At 39.5% G+C, this 24,314-nt stretch overlaps 1 protein-coding gene across 6 annotated transcripts in view; it reads left to right on the forward strand.

The window, feature by feature from the left end:
* Positions 1 to 24,314, forward strand: part of LOC126361500 (protein UBASH3A homolog) — a 248,795-nt gene that overhangs the window by 199,460 nt on the left and 25,021 nt on the right. For all 6 annotated transcript variants that reach the window (XR_007566234.1, XR_007566235.1, XM_050007798.1 and 3 more), the window contains one exon: positions 21,543 to 21,758. Coding sequence is in view for 4 of the 6 variants with exons in the window: in XM_050007798.1 (XP_049863755.1) it covers positions 21,543 to 21,758 (216 nt within the window). In the remaining 2 variants the exon portion in view is untranslated. The remainder of the gene's footprint in view (positions 1 to 21,542; positions 21,759 to 24,314) is intronic.

Below are 24,314 nucleotides of genomic sequence, written 5' to 3' on the forward strand. Positions count from 1 at the left end.
AGATTTTCTTCCTCCTTTACACACTGTATTGCCCTTTAAATATACTCATATACTTTCTCCATCTCTTCATATTCAGCTTGTGATGTCGGCATTTATATCTGAACTGTCTTTGTCAATGTTGGTTTGCTGTCGATCATCAGTGTGGGATCCGTACCAGATTGGGTTGACGGAGGAGATAGAGAAGATCCAAAGAAGAGTGGCGCGTTTCGTCACAGGGTTATTTGGTAACCGTGATAGTGTTACGGAGATGTTTAACAAACTCAAGTGGCAAACTCTGCAAGAGAGGCGCTCTGCATCGCGGTGTAGCTTGCTCGTCAGGTTTCGAGAGGGTGCGTTTCTAGATGAGGTATCGAATATCGTTTCTGGATGAGGTATCGAATATATTGCTTCCCCCTACTTATACTTCCCGTGGAGATCACGAATGTAAAATTAGAGAGATCAGAGCGTGCACAGAGGCTTTCAGACAGTCGTTCTTCCTGTGAACCATACGAGATTGGAACAGGAAAGAGAGGTAATGACAGTGGCACGTAAAGTGCCCTCCGACACACACCGTTGGGTGGCTTGTGGAGTATAAATGTAGATGTAGATTCTGATAAGAACAACCCTATCACTGAACTGTTCACAGTAAAACACTCTCTGCCCTACCTTCCTACTCGTAATGAATCCTACTCCAGTTACACCATTTTATGCTGCTATTCTATACTCATCTGACCAGAAATCCTTGTCTTCTTTCCATTTCACTTCACTACACCTATTATTTCTAGATCGAGCCTTTGCATTTCCCTTTTCAGATTTTCTAGCTTCCCTAACATGTTCAAGCTTCTGACATTCCTTGCCCTGACTCGTAGAACATTGTTCTTTTGTTGGTTAGCCAACCTTTTTCTCGTGGTCACCTCCCCCTTAGCAGTTCCCTCCCAGAGACTTGAGTGGGGGACTATTCCAGAATCTTTTGCCAATTGAGTGATCATTATGACACTTTTTCGTTTATGGGCCACATGTCCTGTGGATACATCTTGTGTGTCTTTAATGCTGTGGTTTCCATTGCCTTCTGCACACTCATACTGTTGATCATGGCTGATTCTTCTGCCTTTAGGGACAGTTTCCACCCCAAGGACAAGAGGGTAACCTGATCCTCCGTCCGCTCCTCCACCCTCTTTGATAAGGCCGTTGGCAGAAAGAGAGTGACTTCTTATGCTGGAAGACTCTGCCCGCCAATGCTGATTATTAATAAAAAATTTAGGGGGTGGCAGGTTTTGAACTTGGCACCAAGAATGTTTTGATTAATAAACAAAGATCCTACCCCTTTTTATTAATCTCATTTTGTTCGATTTCGTTCATTGCATCTGCTCAGGGCAGACGTCGTAAGACACCCGTTTAAGTTCGTTGTTGATTGATTAACTCAGTTTTTTTATTACAGAGGGCAGCTAACCCTCTGACCGAACACGCTGAGCTACTGTGCTGGCTATCCCTAGACCACAGGTACATCTGAGATAATAGGTGCATGTAAAAAATCTTCATTGATGAGTGAGCATTAAGACAGATAAAACCTTTCCATCGAATATGTTACAGCAACAGCAGTCTTGTAGTCATAAGGTAAAGTGTTGTAAGATTGATTGCCTCTTTATTGGGGTGGATGGTGCCTCATTTCTGGCATCATTAAAGTTGTACACTCTGACACATCTGTGAGGCTTGCAACTATAACGTATCTAGCAAATTTTCTGCTGTACCAACATGCTCAGAAAATGAATATTTGGTTGTAATATTGTCTGTTGTAGGTTTAAAATGCTGGCAATGACAAGTTTTTTTGACAGAAACCATGTATGGTTCAAATTTTGTTGTATCCACAAATCAATAACTGCTTGCTTTACTTAATGATATTACAATTTATTTGAATTATAGTGTCTTGTTAGAATATTTGTTACAACCAATTTCAACAATGTGCTACTGTGTCAGTTGGTTATTTTTTGTTGCATGATTAACACTAAATAATGGAGCACAACTTGTATTAACATGTATATAAAATCAAAAGTTTTTGATTTTATATGCAAAATATATGTTATTGTGAAATATAATTTATCCAGTAATTTATGTTTCACAATACTATGGCTGAAACCAAAAGTGTTTATCTTTTAACTGCCCACAGAGCTAAATCCTAGAAACTTTCAAATCAACAACCTATGCATAACAATATTATGTTTATGTCATATCTTTGATATTACTTCTAATAGCCTCCCAGTTTTGAAATCTGGTATTAGAATAATTCACAAAATAAAAGTAATAAATAATGGGATGTACCAGTTATCATATAATTTTCCCTAAAATATTTATTCACTTGGCAAAGAACCTCATTCTTGTCTGTTATGCGCTTTAGTGTGTGCATGTTCTATCTATATTTTTAAGATTTAATGTGAGAAATGAGTAGTGTTGTTATGTTAATGCAGTTTTTTTTCCTCTCTTGCCACAGGTTCTCACATCAGTTGATAACCTTCACATATTAATGTTTGATACAACTGTATAAACTTTTCAAATTCATTCACATTATTGGGGATTTATTCTAGAACTATAGGCAGTTTGCAAGTCTCCAACTTTTACGCTTTCTACCTTTATTTGTTTATGTTGGTATTCCTGTCCATTTAAAATGCTGAGAAGATTAACATTTGTTTCAATTGGCTACCATTTTATGACATAATTCTACATGTGACATTTGATACAGATAACAGTACAGGTGTTTATTTCAGTCTAAATTCATTCACTAGAATAAAAGTTTATTTATTTTAACACGTTTTTATCAGGCCTTTTACTCGTCTGTTTGTTCAGTACATGTTTTGCAATTAATTTTAATCCTTTCAGACCTGAATTTTTTCTGGAGTGTAGAAAATTTTTATTTACGTGGTAATGCCTGTAACAGGTTGTATACACCCTGGAAAAATTGGGAAATCCAGGAAAAACTTAGGAATTTTTTCATCCAGGAGAAAACCAGGAAAAACCCTGGAATTTTTCGGAACTCCGGAAATTTTTGTAATTTTTACTGGTACAAACTGATACCCTAGCAGAAAATATTACTCTGTTGTACTACTGCAGAATAGTGCTGCAGCAATAAAACATAAACAAGAGAAAAAACCAAAACAAAATGTTAGTTGCAAAGAAAATGCGCCATTTACAACAACAAAACGCCTTGCACACACAAGCATCTGCAACCAGCAAAACGAGCAAAGACCTTAGGATGAAGAGTATGCAATATTTCATAACAACAAACTGCTTCCAATGAGCATGACGTCATAACTGTTTACATTAGGTTCATTTGAGCAGTTGCCAATGAGATCACAGACACGCGCAGTTTAGTCATGTATGAGCAGTACCCTCTCTCACTTCTGGCTATTTTGATGTATGGTGTTAGCTGTAACAGCAGTAGCAGCAAGAATGCAGATGCTAACTGGAAAGATTCAGACCTGGTAAACTCTGTTGGCATGGGGGGGGGGGGGGGGGGGGGGGGAGGGGGTAGTCTCCACGTGACCCGTGTTTATTACAGCCGGCTTTATGCACATGATCACAAGATACAGTGAGTAACACAGAGTATAAACCTTATAGCTAGTGCACTAGTGTCCTCTCAAGGGGGAACTTACTGTGGGTGCTGGTTACTGGTGGTGTGTATCCACCAATGATACTCTTAAGCTAAACACAAAGCAGAAATAATTACAAGAATTAACATAATTACTGGCAAAGAGAAATTTAGGTGAACAAGGCCGGTATTGCTCCTGAATGTTTGAAACCTCAGGAGTCAGGGCAAACTAAACGCTAAAAACTGGCTCCCTAATCAACAATCTTCCTGTATATCAGCCTGGTGGTAGTCATTTTTTTCAAAAAGGCTGAAGACCCAAGAAGTTCACATAGCACCCTTGTAGCGATGACTCTTAGCTCCCTAACATGGAAGCCAAGACAAAGGAACTGGCGGGCAGATGACATCGCCCATGTCCCCCTCTAGTTAAGCATAATGGTTGAGAATTCCACACTGTGGACTGCCAGCGGGAGAGCGCCGACTGCATGCCGGACCAACAGCATGTCGTACTTAGTCACCTTCTGCCTGTGGTACCAGTCGGTGTACACACATATGCAGTTGAATCGTGTATGAGCAGTACCTTCTGTCACTTCTGGCTACTTGGAAGTGTGGCAATTCAAAATAAAAAAATAAAAATTGGGGCACATGCAAAAGGTAACGGCAAGGAGGTAAACTATTTATACATAAGTTATGTATTGCATGTACCCCACACTTTTCATTTTAAATTCAACTAGTATTTTCATAAATATTAAAAAATTGAAAAGCACAAAGTTTCAGGACCATCTCTATGGGACTATAAAACTGTATGGTGCCAGCAAAAATTATTTTACAAGTTTTCATCTCATTTGAAAACATCTTTAAAAAATGTATTTAAATAATTATTTTCTGCAGTGTAGTCTTGAGTGTGTGAAACTTTACAATCAATTTTAATTGAACAATGGAAAATCCAGGATGGACTGTACCAATACCAGAGAAGGAAAGTTGCTACTCACCATATAGTGGAGATGCTTACTCGCGATAGGCACAACAAAAAGATTCACACAGTTATAGCTTTCGGCCATAAGACCTGTGTCAGCAGTAGACACACATACGCACAAGCGCTTGCACACACACACACACACACACACACACACACACACAACGCATGTGTGCTCCCACACGCATGCAAACGCAACTTGCACAACCGTCTGCAGTCTCAGAGAACCGGGGCACGCACACACACACTCAAACACAACTTGCATACACGTCTGCAGTCTCAGAGAACTGAAACCACGGTTTCAGTTCTCTAAACTCTGACAAAGGCCTTTTGGCTGAAAGCTGTAATTGTCTGAATCTTTTTGTTGTGCCTTCGGATCTCCGGGCGGGGACTAATCAAGACGACGTCGTTATCAGGAGAAAGAAAACTGGCATTCTAAGGATCGGAGCGTGGAATGTCAGATCTCTTAATCCGGCAGGTAGGTTAGAAAATTTAAAAAGGGAAATGGATAGGTTAAAGTTAGATATAGTGGGAATTGTGAAGTTCGGTGGCAGGAGGAACAAGACTTTTGGTCAGGTGAATACAGGGTTATAAATACAAAATCAAATAGAGGTAATGCAGGAATAGGTTTAATAGTGAATAAAAAAAAATAGGAGTGCGGGTAAGCTACTACAAACAGCATAGTGAACACATTATTGTGGCCAAGATAGACACAAAGCCCACGCCTACTACAGTAGTACAAGTTTATATGCCAACTAGCCCTGCAGATGATGAAGAAATTGAGGAAATGTATGATGAGATAAAAGAAATTATTCAGGTAGTGAAGGGAGATGAAAATTTAATAGTCGTGGGTGACTGGAATTCGTCAGTAGGAAAAGGGAGAGAAGGAAACATAGTAGGTGAATATGGATTGGGGGAAGAAATGAAAAAGGAAGCCGTCTGGTAGAATTTTGCACAGAGCATAACTTAATCATAGCTAATACTTGGTTCAAGAATCATAAAAGAAGGTTGTATTCATGGAAGAATCCTGGAGATACTAAAAGGTATCAGATAGATTATATAATGGTAAGACAGAGATTTAGGAATCAGGTTTTAAATTGTAAGACATTTCCAGGGGCAGATGTGGACTCTGACCACAATCTGTTGGTTATGACCTGTAGGTTAAAACTGAAGAAACTACAAAAAGGTGCTAATTTAAGGAGATGGGACCTGGATAAACTGAAAGAACCAGAGGTTGTACAGAGTTTCAGGGAGAGCATAAGGGAACAACTGACAGGAATGGAGGAAAGAAATACAGTAGAAGAAGAATGGGTAGCTCTGAGGGATGAAGTAGTGAAGGCAGCAGAAGATAAAGTAGGTAAAAAGACGAGGGCTAATAGAAATCCGTGGGTAACAGAAGAAATATTGAATTTAATTGATGAAAGGAGAAAATATAAAAATGCAGTAAATGAAGCAGGCAAAAAGGAATACAAGCATCTCAAAAATGAGATCGACAGGAAGTGCAAAATGGCTAAGCAGGGATGGCTAGAGGACAAATGTAAGGATGTAGAGGCTTATCTCACTAGGGGTAAGATAGATACTGCCTACAGGAAAATTAAAGAGACCTTTGGAGAAAAGAGAGCCACTTGTATGAATATCAAGAGCTCAGATGGAAACCCAGTTCTAAGCAAAGAAGGGAAGGCGGAAAGGTGGAAAGAGTATATAGAAGGTTTATACAAGGGTGATGTACTGGAAATGGAAGATTATGCAGATGAAGATGATATGGGAGATACGATATTGCGGGAAGAGTTTGACAGAGCACTGAAAGACCTGAGTCGAAACAAGGCCCCGGGAAGTAGACAACATTCCATTAGAACTACTGACGGCCTTGGGAGAGCCATTCATGACAAAACTCTACCATCTGGTGAGCAAGATGTATGAGACAGGCGAAATACCCTCAGACTTCAAGAAGAATATAATAATTCCAATCCCAAAGAAAGCAGGTGTTGACAGATGTGAAAATTACCGAACTATCAGTTTAATAAGTCACGACTTCAAAATACTAACGTGAATTCTTTATGGACGAATGGAAAAACTTGTAGATGCGGACCTTGGGGAAGATCAGTTTGGATTCCGCAGAAATGTTGGAACATGTGAGGCAATACTAACCTTACGACTTATCTTAGAAGAAAGATTAAGAAAAGGCAAACCTACGTTTCTAGCATTTGTAGACTTAGAGAAAGCTTTTGACAATGTTGACTGGAATACTCTCTTTCAAATTCTAAAGGTGGCAGGGGTAAAATAGAGGGAGCGTAAGGCTATTTACAATTTGTACAGAAACCAGATGGCAATTATAAGTGTCGAGGGGCATGAAAGGGAAGCAGTGGTTGGGAAGGGAGTGAGACAGGGTTGTAGCCTCTCCCCGATGTTATTCAATCTGTATATTGAGCAAGCAATAAAGGAAACAAAAGAAAAATTTGGAGTAGGTATTAAAATTCATGGAGAAGAAATAAAAACTTTGAGGTTTGCCGATGACATTGTAATTCTGTCAGAGATGGCAAAGGACTTGAAAGAGCAGTTGAACGGAATAGACAGTGTCTTGAAAGGAGGATATAAGATGAACATCAACAAAAGCAAAACGAGGATAATGGAATGTAGTCAAATTAAATCGGGTGATGCTGAGCGAATTAGATTAGGAAATGAGACAGTAAAGGAGTTTTGCTATTTGGGGAGGAAAATAACTGATGATGGTCGAAGTAGAGAGGATATCAAATGTAGACTGGCAATAGCAAGGAAAGCGTTTCTGAAGAAGAGAAATTTGTTAACATCGAGTATAGATTTAAATGTCAGGAAGTCATTTCTGAAAGTATTTGTATGATGTGTAGCCATGTATGAAAGTGAAACATGGGCGATAAATAGTTTGGACAAGAAGAGAATAGAAACTTTAGAAATGTGGTGCTACAGAAGAATGCTGAAGATTAGATGGGTAGATCACATAACTAATGAGGAGGTATTGAATAGAATTGGGGAGAAGAGGAGTTTGTGGCACAACTTGACAAAAAGAAGGGACCGGTTGGTAGAACATGTTTTGAGGCATCAAGGGATCACCAATTTAGCATTGGAGGGCAGCGAGGAGGGTAAAAATCGTAGAGGGAGACCAAGAGATGAATACACTAAGCAAATTCAGAAGGATGTAGGTTGCAGTAAGTACTGGGAGATGAAGAAGCTTGCACAGGATAGAGTAGCATGGAGAGCTGCATCAAACCAGTCTGAGGACTGAAGACCACAACAACAACAACATATTACGACTCAGCAGCTTTACAATCAATTTTAAACATTTTGATGAGTTTACAACAGAGACATGTGAATCTGCCTCCATGGCCGAGGTCACTAATGCATGTTTGTGAGAGATGTTCAACTCGGGGATAAGGTGGTTCGAATGTCATTCATGGAAAAATTCTCTCTGTCAGTATTTGGCTAGCAAGTGGAGGAGAGATGGTGGCATTAAGTTCCTGATCACCACCAGTGTACTAGTTTAAACGCCAAACCTCCTCAGAGTGTCTCATGAAGTGAGGACATGTGGCACTGTTGATGGTGATCTGCGTGTCAGATCGGAAAATAAAGCTTGGAAGCCCCCCTTGGTGCTATTCATGAGGTGTAGGCTGTGTGTTGGTACCAGCTTTCACTATGTCCCTTCTCTCGTCACCACCATCACCACCACCACCACCACCACCACCACCTCTCTCTCTCTCTCTCTCTCTCTCTCTCTCTCTCTCTCTCTCTCTCTCCCACACACACACACACACACACACACACACACACACACACACACACACATATAGTATTACAAACACTGCAATGGAGCACACTGAAAGGGTGGGAGGGGAGGGGGAGAGAGAGGCAGAGAGACAGAGAGAGAGAGAGAGAGAGAGAGAGAGAGAGAGAGAGAGAGAGAGATGATGTAATTTTTAGGTTTATTTCAGTTTCTCTTTGCCTGAGTCAACCAATACATTTCTTCCTCCAATGGATTACTGCACAAAAAAACTTCACAGGTAAAAATTAGAGGGAATCGAGCTCACACGGATACTTACTAACAACTGTTCTTGCCATGAAACATTTGCAAATGGAACAAGGAAATGGGGAAATAATAGTGATACACAAAGTATGCTCCACCACATCAGACATGAAAGCAGGTTAATACTGTCTTGTCACCAAGTTCAGAGGAGACCAGCCAATGAGTTACTATCCCTTCCAGCAAAAGACTGTAAAATGATGAAAAAAGATTTTCTTCCATATTTTTATGAGGGCAGTTGTGAATGCCAACATTATTCATGATATAAAAAAATAATGCATTAGCAGACAAAATATCAAAAAAGAATGCATTATCAGGGTTTATCTGCAATTAGCAAAGCAATTGGTTCAAAAAGGAGCAGAGAACTAATTAAAGACACACATTCAGCTTCTGGAGTTGCAAGTGCAAACAGACTCACAGCATGCCATTTTCCTGAGAAATTGCCACCAACAGAAAAGACACCAAACCCAACTAGAAGATGCAAGGTCTGATGGGAACAAGGGAAAGCTGCAGGAAAGCTAGTGAGGAAAGAGACCAGATACTACTGTAGGCCATATAACAGAGGCCTTCATGTTCCCGAGTGTTTTGAAGGGTTTCATACCTGGGTGAATTTCTCTAATTTGTAAAAATCAGAAAAAAAACATTGCACAATAAAAAACTTTACCTATAAATGAAGCATTAGTATTTCCTGCAAGGAATTTTAAATCAGTAGCCTACCATTCCCTACAACTTATGAAACTTTTGTCCACTTCAGGAGGGAGAGCGCTGGAAAACAGTATCTTTAAAGTAACATCTACGAGTCCCTGTGTAAATTATTTGTGCTAAATGTATCATATTCATAAAGAGGAAGAATGGAAGGTTAAGCTGATATACTACCTAAAGAGGAAAGTGGATTAGTAAATTTATTAAAAAATTGTAAATTGTAGCAAATTTCTCAGGATCCAGGTATTAACTGGATTGCTGACCAGTTAGTCCCTTTCCGTTACACAATTTCATTGGGCTTAAATTCCATCAATGTTATAAACTTCCAAAAATACATCCATCACTGAGTTGGGGAGGGGGGGGGGGGGGGGGGGGGAACTGTGTGGATACTATGCCATGATGATCATGTCACTGAGGTAAACATTATAATATTTCTTTGTCCCATGTTCCGATTTTGATGTAACAAAGCCTACATATTGCCCCAAGCTGCACTCAAGTGATTTGTGAAGAACGCATATTTGTCTTGCAGTTTTGGAGATTACCATGTTCGTACAAAAAGACTTGAGATTTTTACAGTTTTATTATTAGTAAAGATAATTCTGCTAGGTTGTTTCAAAGAATTGTCCTTGTAAACTTTTTAGGTAAAAATTAGTTCAACAATTTTATCATGTGCTGTTGCGTGCACCTTTCACGGTATGCTTTGCCTTGGGGTTAATCGCAATCTTCCCTAGTCTAATGAATATATACAGCTTTTCTTGAACTATTTAACTGCTTGTATTTTAAAATTAAGTCAGACATTTTTCACAGCGTATGTAATTTCTTACTCTTGAACATCCCTTTATATGACTTTGTATATCTGAGATTCCACAGAATTTGCAACTATCTTTTTTAAGGATGGACATTGATATTTATATGAGTGGCACACATCTATACTTCAATTCCATGTATGACATATGGATGTGCTAGAGCAAAATATACTATACACATTTATTCTTAATGTATAACTTTTTACGTTTTTCTGATTACATAAACTGAAAATCTTCAATTTTGTGTAAAACCAGTGAGATGTTCCCAAGAGAGATGTCCGACTAACATTACACCAAGCAAGGCAGCTGTGTCATCCAATTTTACTTCTATACCATCATCAGACAGAACATTCCATTGCACTCCAGCCAGTTGATATTCAGTTGCAAGTAAATTATTCTTGAGTGTAAATATGATCTATGCAGTGAGAGATGTCTTTAAATAGGCTCGTTGGCCCATCAGCTCTGTCTGACAAATTATAGCTACACAAAATATCATTTAACTGTTGATAATCTGTAGAGTTTTTTTAAGGAGGGTGTATTTAAATCATCAGCTGAAGTAATTCAAAATATCGTTTTTCCATATTTTACAAGAAATTGTCATCTATGCTACTAGAAGATCTGTAATTCCTACTAAAATTGGGACACTCTTTCTGCACCTAACTTTAGTTTCAATACTTCAAATGCCATTTCTACACTAAGTTATGTGACAAAATCCAGTTTTATGGACAGTAATATGGTCTTTCCTTTATGTGGCTACGTTCCTCCCTTCCCCTTCCCCCTCTTCTGTCCCTTCTATTTCAGTGTCCTACTTATCAGAATTTACCTGACAAGATTATAGCTGTCAAATTTGATCACATAATAAAATTATTAGACAGGTCATGTTCTGTGATAATTAACACATCTGCATTCTCCTCACATAGTGTGTGTGGACTTCAATTGTATACACTTGTTACGTAGGTATTGACTGTTTTGATCCATCACTTTGGAACCTATGAGGGCTATCCACAAAGTACATTACGTTTTTGAATTAAAAATAAATAAAGTATTGGACATTTTTTTATTATATACAGATGAAAGCCACACTTAAATACTACTTTTCTACATAGTTGCCATTTAAATTAAGGCACTTATTGTAGAGATGGACGAGCTTGGAAATTCCTTCATTGTAAAATTCAGCCACCTGCGCCTTCAACCACTTGGTTACCTCTACTTGAAGCTGTGCGTCGTCATCAAAACGCTGCATAGCCAACCACTTCTTCATTGCTGGGAATAAGTGGAAGTCGCTCGGTGTCAGGTCGGGACTGTACGGCAGATGAGGAAACAACTCCCACATAAAAGATTCGAGAACTTCACGAGTGGCATTTGCCGTGTGGACCCGGGTGTTGTCGTGAATCAGCAAGATCTTTGAGCCCAACTTTCCCCTGCGCTTGTTTTGTATTGCTCTTCTGAGGTTGTGCAGAGTTTTGCAACACCTTTGAGAGTTTATTGTAGTGCCTCTTTCCAGGAAATCCACAAAAATCCCACCTTTTCTGTTCCAAAAGACAGTCGCCATCACCTTTCTTGCCGACACTGTCTGCATGCATTTCTTGGGTTTTTGGGGGAATTTGTGTGCCCCCACCGCATTGACTGCAATTTTGTCTCGCAGTTCGCATGCTTAACCCATATTTCGTCACCAGTAATGATGCGATCGAGTAATGAGTCACCATCTTTCTCGTAAGCGTCCAAAAACATTAATGCTGCAGCCATTCGCTGATTTTTGTGAATCTCTGTCAAGATTTTTGGTATCCATCTTGCACAAAACTTGTGGTAACCAAGCTTTTCGGTAATGATTTTGTCCAACAAACTTTGTGAAATTTGTGGAAAACTCATAGAGAGTTCCATTATTGTGAAATTACGGTTTTCATGGACTGCGGCATCGACTTTTTTGACAAGTTCGGCAGTCACTATGCTGGGTCTTCCACTTCATTCTTCGTCGTGAACGTTAGTTTGGCCATTTTTAAATTTTATGACCCATTGATGCACTCCACCTTCAGTGATTATGTTGTCCCCATACACTTCACAAAGCTGCCGATAGATTTCTACCAGTGTACAGTTTTTTGCAGTCAGAAACCTTATTAAAGCACGCACTTCACACTTTGCGGCATTTTCAATTAACGCTGACATTTCAAACTGGCACAGTAACTCAATGGAGTACAGCACAAATCTCTCAGTAGCACGGCAGGATGCCAACTGAGCGGCGGAATGCTATGACATAAAGATGGCTGCACTAGCCCCGCCCCTAACGAACACAAATGAAAACGTAATGTACTTTGTGGATAGCCCTCGTGTTTTATTTTTCCATAGGCGATATTTAGGTTTTACCATTTTTATAATAAGAAACCTCTTAGCTTCACACAGTTATGTAGTCACTGCATTTAAACTATTACAGTTTTTACGGATGTTCACAGTTTCCTCTCTCTGTGTATTGATTACTAACAGATCTTCTGTAAGGAAATGCTACTCACTGCAATTTTAGATGTTTTGTTGAAGCTTCTAGTAGACTGAATTAAGTTTTCTCATTTAACTAACAATTTTCTGCTCACTACTTCACTGAAGTGAATTAGTACCTAGATGTGTGAAGACTCCTTCATAGTTCCTGCTAGATTCATCGTGGTTAGCACACTGGACTCGCATTCAGGAGAACGACGGTTCAATACCGCGTCCGGCCATCCCGATTTAGGTTTTCCGTGATTTCCCTAAATCGCTCCAGGCAAATGCCGGGATGGTTCCTTTGAAAGGGCACGGCCAACTTCCTTCCCCGTCCTTCCCTAAACCGATGAGACCGATGACCTCGCAGTTTGGCCTATTCCCCCAAAACAATCCCAATCTAGATTCATCTGTTGAACTAATCTGCAAACTTAACTTGTTTTTAAAATATTAGTTCAACTGATGTATACTTATTTCTGGGCAAACATCTACTGCGGAATTTGGCACTACCATTACCATGGAATCACTTATTACAAGAAAGTAATTTTTTATCGTAAATGGCACCCATACTATAATTCCAGTTTCAAAACACTATAGAAAGAGAACACTGCTCAGAATGGTGTCAGATTTGAACAGTATATTATCAACGTAGAGGAGAAATGTCAAAACGTCATGGGGAGGAGGAAATTAACAAATGGTTGACCAGTAGATGGCACTGTAAGCATCACAATATGCACACCACCACATGCACAGCCCACAGCTGTTGGTCAGTTTGTGTCTGAGATGCCTAAAAAGACTGTATCCATAAAGGATCTTGCACTGCTCATAAAGCTCTTTTTCAAGAATGATTACTGTGTGCCACTAGCCATGCAGAAGGTCTGGACACTCAAGAGTGCGAAAGAAGGCATTGGTATGATGTCTGTCAAGGGTATGGAGAAGATGATTACAAAATTTAAAAAAAAATTCTTCTGCAGTGCAGTTTTGCAGAGGGAAGAAATAAGTTGATCTGACGCGCGTTGAAGATGTGATCACGGCACTGCAGGAGGGGTCGAGCGGCGGGTGGTGTGCAAACGTGCAGTGCATGGAGAATTGGCTGAATGTTGGACATGACTGCATTCAAGGTGCATAAAATCCTAAAAAAACTCCCTTCGTTGCTATACATGATTGATTGGCAATTCATACAGTGAACAGTTGTTTAAATACAGTTGTTAGAAGTATTAAAATATAAAACTGAATGAAAAGTACAATAGTCTGCTTTAACTGTATTTATTTGAGTCAATTAGAGACCCACACAACAGGTTTCACAACTTTCAAGTTGTGCCTTCTGGTGTATGTCTTTACAGAGTTTTTTGTTGTTGTAATTAATTCTTTGACAATCAGGAATGGAAGTTATCTGAGATATCTTAAAGTACTGATGAAATAGACTTAAAAATGGAAGAAAATATTATGCATCTAGTTAGGGAACTAGATGTGAATCACATAAGCACCACAAAGAAGGGACCCTACACATATTTAATAAATAAAATTTGTAATTTCATACCAAAAGAAGGTTACTTGCATATGCTGTGTTATACATTATATTGAGTAGTTACAGATTGGTACAGAGTGGCAATTGTCATTGCCAACCAAAGTTCTCAGCCCTCCTCAGTTGATCAAAACCATCATCAATGATGAATGTCATGTCTAAAAATTGAAAGAGTAGAATTCAGGATCAGATGCTGATACTTTGCGAAGCAGTAACTCAGATGAAAAGGAGATTGGGACTGCCCCCATGTAATGTGGAACAACTCCAAAAATGGGACTGACCAATGTTAAAATCATGAATTGTCATCAGTTTACCATTGAAAATATATTCCTGTTGGCCTATTTCAAGCATCAGACAACACCCCTCATCAACATTATCCAGAAAGTATTGGGTTCTGTAGTGATTGAAGAATGAAGTAATGTTTAATATTTTCTTCCATGTTTAAGTCTATTCATTCAGTAGATTAATATATCTCAGGCACCTTTTGTTTTCCATTATCGAAACATTAATTTTAAAAAAATATCTGTGCAGATATACACAGATGAAACAACTTAAAACTTGTGAAACCAGTCGTGCAGTTCTCTAATTGACTTAAATAAATGCAGTTACAGTGAACTATTGGACATCTCACCCAGTTTTACACTTTAATAGTTTTAACACTTGTATTTAAAAAACTGTTTACTCTATGAATTATCAGTCAATCAAGTATAGCTATTTTAGCCATAGTTGTCCCAGTTTTAAAATTATCCTGCATTGCTATCCATACAAAACCACCCACATTCAGGAGTTGCATCCTGCTGACCTGCCAGCAAAACATAAGTTTGCTCTGAAATTTCCTCCTTGCATGGAAGTGGGCAATGAATGGCCGTGGGACGTTCTTCAAACAAGACTAACTGCATTTCTGTCCCCAAGGACATGTCAATATGTAGAATATGGGCAATGTAAAATTCTCACACAGATCAACCAATACCACTTCACTTCACAAAAGGGGTAACTGTGTGGTGTGGGTCGATGACATTGCTTATCATAGGGCCTCATTTTTTTGAGGAAATGAGTCTTGCGGGTATTGTTTACATGTGCATCACTGGTAAATCCTATGAAAGTCTTTTGCACACCAGCATCATTCCAACCCTTCAACAGCATGGATGTGTGGGTAGAATCATTTTTACGCAAGGTGGTGCTTGTCCACATATTGCACAGCCAGTGAAGCGGGTGCAGCAGAGGCATTTTGGAAGTACTAGAATTATCAACCATTGTTTCCCTACAGTTTGGCCATCCAAATCACCTGGTCTTAATCCACGTGACTTCCGGCTGTGAGTTCATCTGAAAGATGTGTTCAGTGCTCCAAATATGAAGGTTTTGCATTGAAGACACACATTGCACAACACGTTCTGAATGTGACTCCTGAGAAACTTCAATCTCTTATTAACATGTTATTTCTCAATTTTAACTTGTAGCAGAAAACTGTGGACACAATATTGAACACGTATTGCACCTGTCTCACGACAATTACAGATGGATGTCATTTTGATTTGTATCTGGTTCTTGGCCTCAGGACAGTTGGAAGTGATTTTTCCCATCCAATGTGGTACAAGCCTTCCTGTCGTGGATGAAAAAGATTTATGTAACTAATAGTGCCACAAGTGTTGATTGCTGAACTTGTTCAGTCTCACACATTGAACAATACAAGGGGTGTAATATGCAACTCAAGCCACACCTGTCACATTGCATTTAATGTGTCAATTTTATCCAAATCCATTTGTTACGACACTTAAGGTGTTTCTCCTTGCATCAATAATGTGCTTTTCACATTTGACGTCATTCTGAGCAGTTGTTATCTTTCTACAGTCGTTTGAAACTGGAACTTTAACTATGGACATACTATATTTTTCAGGGCTGTCACATCTCATTTTCTTCTCACTTTATGTTGTATTTGTCCAATTATATTTATATTTTAAATCTGAAACTATTAGGTTGGTGCATAAGTTCATAGCATTTTTGTTTTGGATGTTGGTATTCCAGTTGCTGTAGGTTTATTTATGCGGATAGGTGGTGCTCAGTGGGAGTGTAGATCGGCCGTGAGGTGTGCTGAGATAGCCCATGCGGTTGCGGTAATGCTGTGTCTCGGATGGTGCAGTGGTTACCACTCCTGCCTAGTAAGCAGGAGATCCCAGTTTCGAATCTCTGTCTGGTCCACATTTTTGCACATTGCCACTGATTCTGCTTAATGTCCTGCTGCAGATGACAGCAGTGATCCCCTTCAGTTTACATGTATAAGGTTTATTTACCATTTGGCATTTTTATTTGTAGTACACTGTTGCTGCTTGAGTTTAAATATTGTCATTTTGTCATTTGGAGATAGTGAGTGGGATGGTGGGCACTAGAAAATCAAATGTCAAGTGTAGAAATCAGAAAAACATTTTCAACATATTCTGCTGTTTGAGTTCAATGGAGGGGTGACAGCAACTAAGCCAGTCAGAAGCATTTGTGCAGATATGAGGATAATGCCATTGGACAGTGCATGGCAAGAAAATGGTTTTCTCATTTTAGGGAGACTCATTTTGACATTAATGACTCCCCATGTTCAGAAAGACCTTCAGTGTTTGATGAAGATCATTTAAACACGTTAATCTGCAGTGATCAACATAAGTGAACTTGAGAACTGGCAAATGTGATGAACTGTGCTCATTTCACCATCATGCAACATTTGCATGTTGTGGGAAAGGTTCAAAAATCAGTTGTACGGGTACCACATGCTGTAAGCCAAAACCACAAAAATCATTGGGTGGCCATATGTGCATCTCTGCTTGCTAGTCATCAGCTGCCTCGTGAACAACAGTGACATTTCCTATCCTGTGTCGTTGTCATTACTGTGACAAGAAATGGTTGCTTTGTTCTTGAGCCCAAACAAAGTAGCAACTCCCTCTACAAAGATCTGTGTGCATCCACAAAAGATGGTGTTATTCATCTGGTGGAACAGCGATTGTGTGGTGTATTATGAGTTGCTTTCAGTGAGGTGTAACCATCACTGCTGACAGTTATTGTCAACAGCTGAGATGTCTGGCAGATAGAATCTAGGAACAATGACCAAAAAGAATGTGTGAAGTGATGCTACTCCATGATAATGCCCACCTGCATTCTGCTAAACTGACAAAAAGTATTATACAGGAGGGGTTGATAAATCCTTGCACACCGAATTTATTCATCTGATCTTGTGCCTTCCGATTTTCACCTTTTCCACACACTATCAAACAGTCTTCAAGGAAGTTCCTTTCCAGATGAAAATGTACTTCAAACATGGCTCAATAAGTTCTTCCCCACAAAACCAGTTGATTTATACAATTGCAGAATTGAAAATTTCCCCGGCAGACTGCAGAAATATGAAGGAGAATATATTATTGATAACTAAAATCTCTATTATGTGCATCTTTTTTATTTATTAAACTTATAGAAAAATGCTGTGAATTTATTCACCAACCCATAACAGGAGGTTGTATAGGTGCAACGGGCTCATTATATGGATGACCAATGTTATCTCTCCATTTGTTAATGTTGTTTTGATAATCTGTACCCTTAGTTATCTTACAAAAACAATCTTTTTCACATCTCAGATCACAATTTTCTCACATTGACAATGTCATTTCTGCTTTTGAAATGTCAATGTACTACATAGCACTTTTTTAATTTTGTCTCATGACTCACAATCGAAGTAAGTTTCAGTGATAATGCATTGTAGAGAGCACATAAAAGTTAGCTTGACATCACACCAATATTTATATTCCTATTAAAATTACTTCATGATTAAGAATTTGTTGTGGGGGAGGTTGCAAGGAGAGTGGTTCATGGAGAGTGCAGTGATGCCAACATGCAGACAGCCACATTTCACAAGCTGCTGCAAAACAGGCCATGTGCCAAGCATGTTGCACTTGAGTAAGAGGTATGATTGGATAGCAACTAGCTCCTACCACTTGACTTGCTGAAATATCAGTTGCAAAGTAATTTTCATCAGAGTATAACTAGACACACGCTGTCCTGTTGGTTACTTGCTGATTATGTGTGCAAAGCAGAAATGTTTAGGTCAAGTTGTTGACAACACTGGAAGAGTTATTCCAGAATAAACCAAGATCCTTAATATGTGCTTGAATGCACATAAAAGAAAACAAAGCCAAATTAGTGTATTTACCAATACAAGGCAACATTTGTTTTGATGTGTTAAGATGTTTAACTATACGCATCTTGTAGGGATGAAATTAAATCTCTTCAAAAAATGATGTGCACTGATTCACAACTTATTTTAATTCATGAGTATGTCTTCTTGCGGATAACCTTGGGCTCTGACTCATTGCGTCTCTTACCTTCTCAGTGTTTCATTATTGACACTATTAAAAGCATCTTGCATTGAAGTTTGCACTAAATTTCAAGCTGCAGTCAAATTTTACCAAACTTGGGGAATTAGTGTTCTTTTAAATTTGGCATGCTTTTTTTTGTTACTTCTGGAATAGTATTCTGACCTGTTTCGTGTATGATGGGGAATCAGCATCACCCCTTATTAATTTATTTCATATATATCTCTCAAGTCTCATTGATACTATTTCTTTGAATTTAAACCACATCTGGTCTACACTTACATATGCAGATTACAAGGACTGGAGACTGACTCTTAGAAAGATGTCAAACAAAATTTTATCTGATTTTTAAGTATATATATTTTGAATTTATTTTTGGTGGTTTCGGATGTTATGGTATTCAGTCTAGCTGCAACAACCTAATCCCTTTGTGGTCACTAATCCCTGTGCCTGTCATGATGCTCCTTGTTTGGTCAGGATCATTTGTCGCTAAGAGGTGAGGTATTATTTTGCAAATATTTACACTTCTTGAGAGGGCTCCTGAATTAGTTGTCTAAAATAATTTTCTGCAAAGGCATTCAGTATGATTTCAGATGATTTTTATACCTACTATTGACTTTAAAGATGTATTTTTGCCAACGTATAGTGGGTACATTGAACTCACCACCAACCATAATTTTATGAGTGGAGTACCTATTTGAAATGACACTCAAATTTTCATTGAACTGATCAGAAACTGTATCATCTGAGTCAGGAGGTCATAAAAGGAACCAATTATTAATTTGTTCTGGTTGTCAAGTATAACCTCTAACCATACCAATCCACAGGAACTGTCAACTTCAATTTCACTAAAAGTGAAGCTACATTATGTGATCAAAAGTATCCAGACACACCGAAAACATACATTTTACATATTAGTTGCATTGTGCTGCCACCTACTGCCAGGCACTCCATATCAGCAACCTCAGTAGTCATTAGGCATCGTGAGAGAGCAGAACTAACGGACTTTGAATGTGGTTAAGTGATTGGGTGTCACTTGCCTCATAAGTCTGTACGTGAGATTTCCACCCTCCTAAACAACCCTAGGACTATTGTTTTTGATGTAATAGTGAAGTGTAAATGTGAAGGGACACATACGTCACAAAAGCATACAGGCTGACCTTGTCTGTTGACTGACAGAGACTGCCGACAGTTGAAGAGTGTTATGATGTGTAATTGGCGGACATCTATCCAAACCATCACACAGGAATTCCAAACTGCATCAGGATCCACTGCAAGTACTACGACAGTTAGGCAGCAAGTGAGAAAACTTGGATTTCATGGTCAAGCAGCTGCTCATAAGCCACACATCACACTGGTAAATGCCAAACAGCGCCTCACTTGGTGAAAGGAGCGTAAACATTGGACAATTGAACAGTGGAAAAATGTTGTGTGGAGAGACAAATCATGGTACACAATGTGGCAATCTGATGGCAGGGTGTGGGTATGGCGAATGCCCAATGAATGTCATCTGCCAGTGTGTGTAGTGCCAACAGCAAAATTCGGAGATGGTAGTGTTACAGTGTGGTCATGTTTTTCATAGAGGAGGCTTGCTCCCATTGTTGTTTTGTGTGGCACTATTACAGCACAGGCCTACATTGATGTTTTAAGCACCTTCTTGCTTCCCACTGTTGAAGAGCAATTCGGGGATGGCGACTACATCTTTCAACATGAGCGAACACTTGTTCATAATGCACAGCCTGTGGCAGATTGGTTACACGACAATAACATCCCTGTAATGGACTGGCCTGCACAGAGTCCTGACCTGAATCCTATAGAACACCTTCGGGATGTTTTGGAACACCAACTTCGTGCCATGCCTCACCGATCGACATTGACCCCTCTTCTCAGTGTAGCACTCCATGAAGAATGGACTGCCATTCCCCAAGAAACCTTCCAGCATGTGATTGAACGTATGCCTGCGAGGAGAGTGGAAGCTGTCATCAAGGCCAAGGGTGGGCCAACACAATATTGAATTCCAGCATTACTGATGGAGGTCTCAAAGTTTGTAAGGGAAAAATGCTAAAACTTGTCTGTAAATCAGGGAAATATCAGGGAATTTCACTTGAGGAAACTTGTGGCAACCCTGGATCCTAACAGATTATTATCCAAAGAGGCAAACTGTTACAAAAGCAAAACAACATTATCATCTATTGAGGTTACAGGAGGATCTGAAGACAGCATCACACGAAAATCTCCCATGTGGTCACTTGCTCCAGTAGTGCCACAGCTCATTCTACACAGTACTCACTGTCAGCCACACATGCTACTGCTTTGGGATCTCAAATTTTGCTCCAACCACTTATTTTTGTGACTTGATACCCAGTGACTTCCTTGTCTTTCCTTGCGTGAAGAAACCATTGATTACAGGACTTCCAGATTCATGACAAGGTGGTTTTTGAAGTGGAACATTTCCTGAACATCCAGTGTGGATTTTACCATTACTCAAGGTCCCTACCAAGTTGACTATCATTGGGGTAAATGTGTCACATTGAAAGGTGAATCAGAGTAGAAGAACTAACAACATCACCAATATTCTTGATTGCAGCAGGATATTTTTGAGGTGATAATTAAAGCTTCGTGACCTCCCCTTGTAAAAATAAAAAAAAACTGTGCACTAGACTGGGACTCTGACCTGGCACTGGGCTTCCGTATGCTGTACTCAAATTCCAGATTGCCACATTCACCTCCACATTTCATTCAAACATTACAAAAGGAAGATACACTTACAGTACCCCAGTTACAGCAATGAAACGACAATTTATCCATTTTCTTTGGAATGATGGGCCCACATCATTGTGGGAGGAGAACATGTGTTGACTTTGCAAGAAGTGGAGAGGGGGCCATTCTGTAGTTGAGCCAATCAGTGAGGCATACTCACATACCTCAGTCGAAAGAGCTGCTTTCCAAAACTGCGTGTCAGGTCTCTGTCCAGCACACAGTTTTAATTTGCTATCACATTGTGAAAAGAATCTTATCTCAGTTGGTTTATGCCACCCATAACCAACTTTACTAGTATATGTACTGTCTGTAAGTCCCAAATTATTAGTTATTGTTACTCTTCATATTTTATAGGTAAATATATTCGCAAAGATCTCAACATGCCACAGTCAGTCCCAGCTCGAAGGGGTGGACCACAATCGTTCTTCAAAGACTGTCCCCTTACATGTGTTGGGGAACTACAAGCTAAGCTAGTGGGAGAGGCATTACGAGGTTCTGGAGTTCAAATGAAGCATGCATTCTCATCACCTTCCCTCCGCTGTGTGCAGACTTGTGCTGGTGTGTTAAGAGGTAAGTCCAGCTTGTTACTCTCAAATTAGTGCCATTTTGAAGGGCTGATAATCCTTCTGTTAAATTTAGATTCTGATTATTCTGATACTCTGGTACTAACTAAAGTGTAATTCTTATAAGGAACTGGTGAGCTGAATTTGTTCTTGTGGCATGTGCAAAGCTATTGAAGTTTTAGGTGGAGATCAGCTAATAGTAAAACCAGAGTATTGATCCTGGAATTTGAGTTACTGGGAACAGATTACATTTCCGTGAAGGAAACAGGGAAAGAAAAGATAAGCAGATAGTGGAAACTAGGGACAGTGATGTGAAAATTAAGGGGGAGAAGCTAGATCAAACCTAACGAAAAAGAAAAAGGACAGAACACAAAATTGAAAATAGAATATGGGTAAAGGAGATTGTGTAAGGTAAGAGGCAAAGAGGAAACTCTTATTTCATACACTGGTCGTTTGAAAATCATGAAATTTGAGTGTGCACAAAGTAGTAAGAGACTGGACCTCAACTCAGCCATGCACTGTGGTGTGGCCTCATTGGAATTGGCCAGTGGTCAGTTTGGGGTCGAAGTGATAGTGTTTCCCATGTCAGAAGAGGGTAGTTCATTGGTGTGGGATCAAAAGAAAATTTGGTAAAAAAGCTGAATTTTGAAACAAAAAAATAAGTCATGTTCTTTATGTTGCATGGAGAATTGTGTAATTAAAGAACTAAAATACATTAACAAGGAGTAGTAATTGTGACATAGGTGTAGGATGCCTTATTCAAACAATGGAAAATCCAGGATGGAATGCTTTATTCTTTGCATACAAATGAGGCATCATTTGGGAGGTGAGAAAAGTATGATTAATATAACCAACCAACCTCAACCAACCTAAGACTGTACATAAATTTAAAGACAAACTTTAAAACTAGGGTGAAACAGTAATTAAATAATTATGGATTATGAATTATGAGCACATTACTCAGAGCATCAGTTGTTACATACACTCATGAGCAAAAACATTATGACCACCTGTTTAATAGCGTGTTGTTCCACTTCTCAAACACAGTACAACAGAAATTCTGCTTGACAAGGATTCTACAAGTCCTTCATAGCATTTCAGAAGTATGTGGCACCAGCTGCCTATGCACAGGTCAAGCAATTTCAGCTAACTTTGGGATGGTGGTTTATGGGCAAGCGCCTGACACCCAAAGTGTTTTCCAATGGGTACAGATCACGCACATTTGCTGGCCAAGACATCAATGCCCCTCAAATAACTGCGCCGTGATTCTGACCTTGAAACATAGTTATCCTGCTGGATGATGTCATTGCCATAGGGGGAGACTTCAAGCATGAAGTGATGTAGTTGGCCCACAGTAATGTTCACGTAGTTCACTGCTGTTGTGATGCCTTCGATTATCACCACAGGTTCTATGGAAGCCCAACTCAGAGTACCCCATAGCATAATTGTGCCCTCACTGGCCTGCATCTGTGGTGCGGTGCATGTTTTGTGCAACCATTTGCCTGGATGATGGCATGTTAGGACCCAACCATCGACCTGGTATAACAGGAAATGCGATTCATTCAAAAGGCAACATTTTTCTACTGATAAACAGTGAAAACTCAGTGATTTTGTGCCCACTGCAATCATAACTCATGATGTTGCTGGATGAAAATAGTAACGTATAGGGGTTGTGTGATGTGGAGCTCCATGTTCAACAGTGGCCTTTGAACAGTGTGCTATGAAACACTTGTGCCTGCCTCAGCACTGTGCTCTGTTGTCAGGTCTGCCACAGATTGCTGCCTATCCTGGGTTATACAGTGGGGATTCTCCAACCTCCACATTTTGTGTTGAGATGTATCCAACACCATACAGCTAATGCAGTATTCCACCATCCGTCAGAAAATTTCCACAGGTGCTCACAGCAGTAGTGAGGACAACAGGCAACCAGCTTCACCATTTCGGAGATTCTCCTTTCCAAACACAGTGCCACAACAATTTGCCCTTTATCAAAACCACTTACATCAGGGGATTTCTGCATTTGCAGCCCGTATCTTCACTATAATGACTGCCTGTTCAACTCATGCCTGCTTTCCTTACTGTGTCATGTGCCTGTAACACCTAGGAGGCATTCAGCCTTGTGGTGTGAAGTGGTTATAATAGTCTGGCTGAGCAGTGTAATTTGACAAAGTTGAAAAGTAAATTATGACCAAGAACATTTCTAGTACTACTTAAGACTTGGATGACCATGAGGCATCATCCAGTATTAATCAGCTTGTAAGTGCACTAGTGTATCTATCAACATCTACTCCATCTTCATACATAGTCCACAGCCACTGTATGGTGCACGACAGGGTAACCCATGCCTTTAAGAGTTGTCTTCCTTTCTATTCCACTCATAAATAAAACAAGGGAAAAACAACTGTCTATATGCCTCCATATGAGCCGTAATTTCTTGTCTATTATCTTTGTGGTCCTTATGCGAAATGTATGTTGGTGGCAGTAGAATTGTTCAGCAGTCAGCACCTTCCCTCCAGGGATTACCATTTAAGTTGCCAAATCATCTCCATAATGCTTGCATATT

The sequence above is a fragment of the Schistocerca gregaria genome, chromosome 1, assembly GCF_023897955.1.
Source record: "Schistocerca gregaria isolate iqSchGreg1 chromosome 1, iqSchGreg1.2, whole genome shotgun sequence".
In the NCBI taxonomy this organism is placed as follows: Eukaryota; Metazoa; Arthropoda; class Insecta; order Orthoptera; family Acrididae; genus Schistocerca; species Schistocerca gregaria.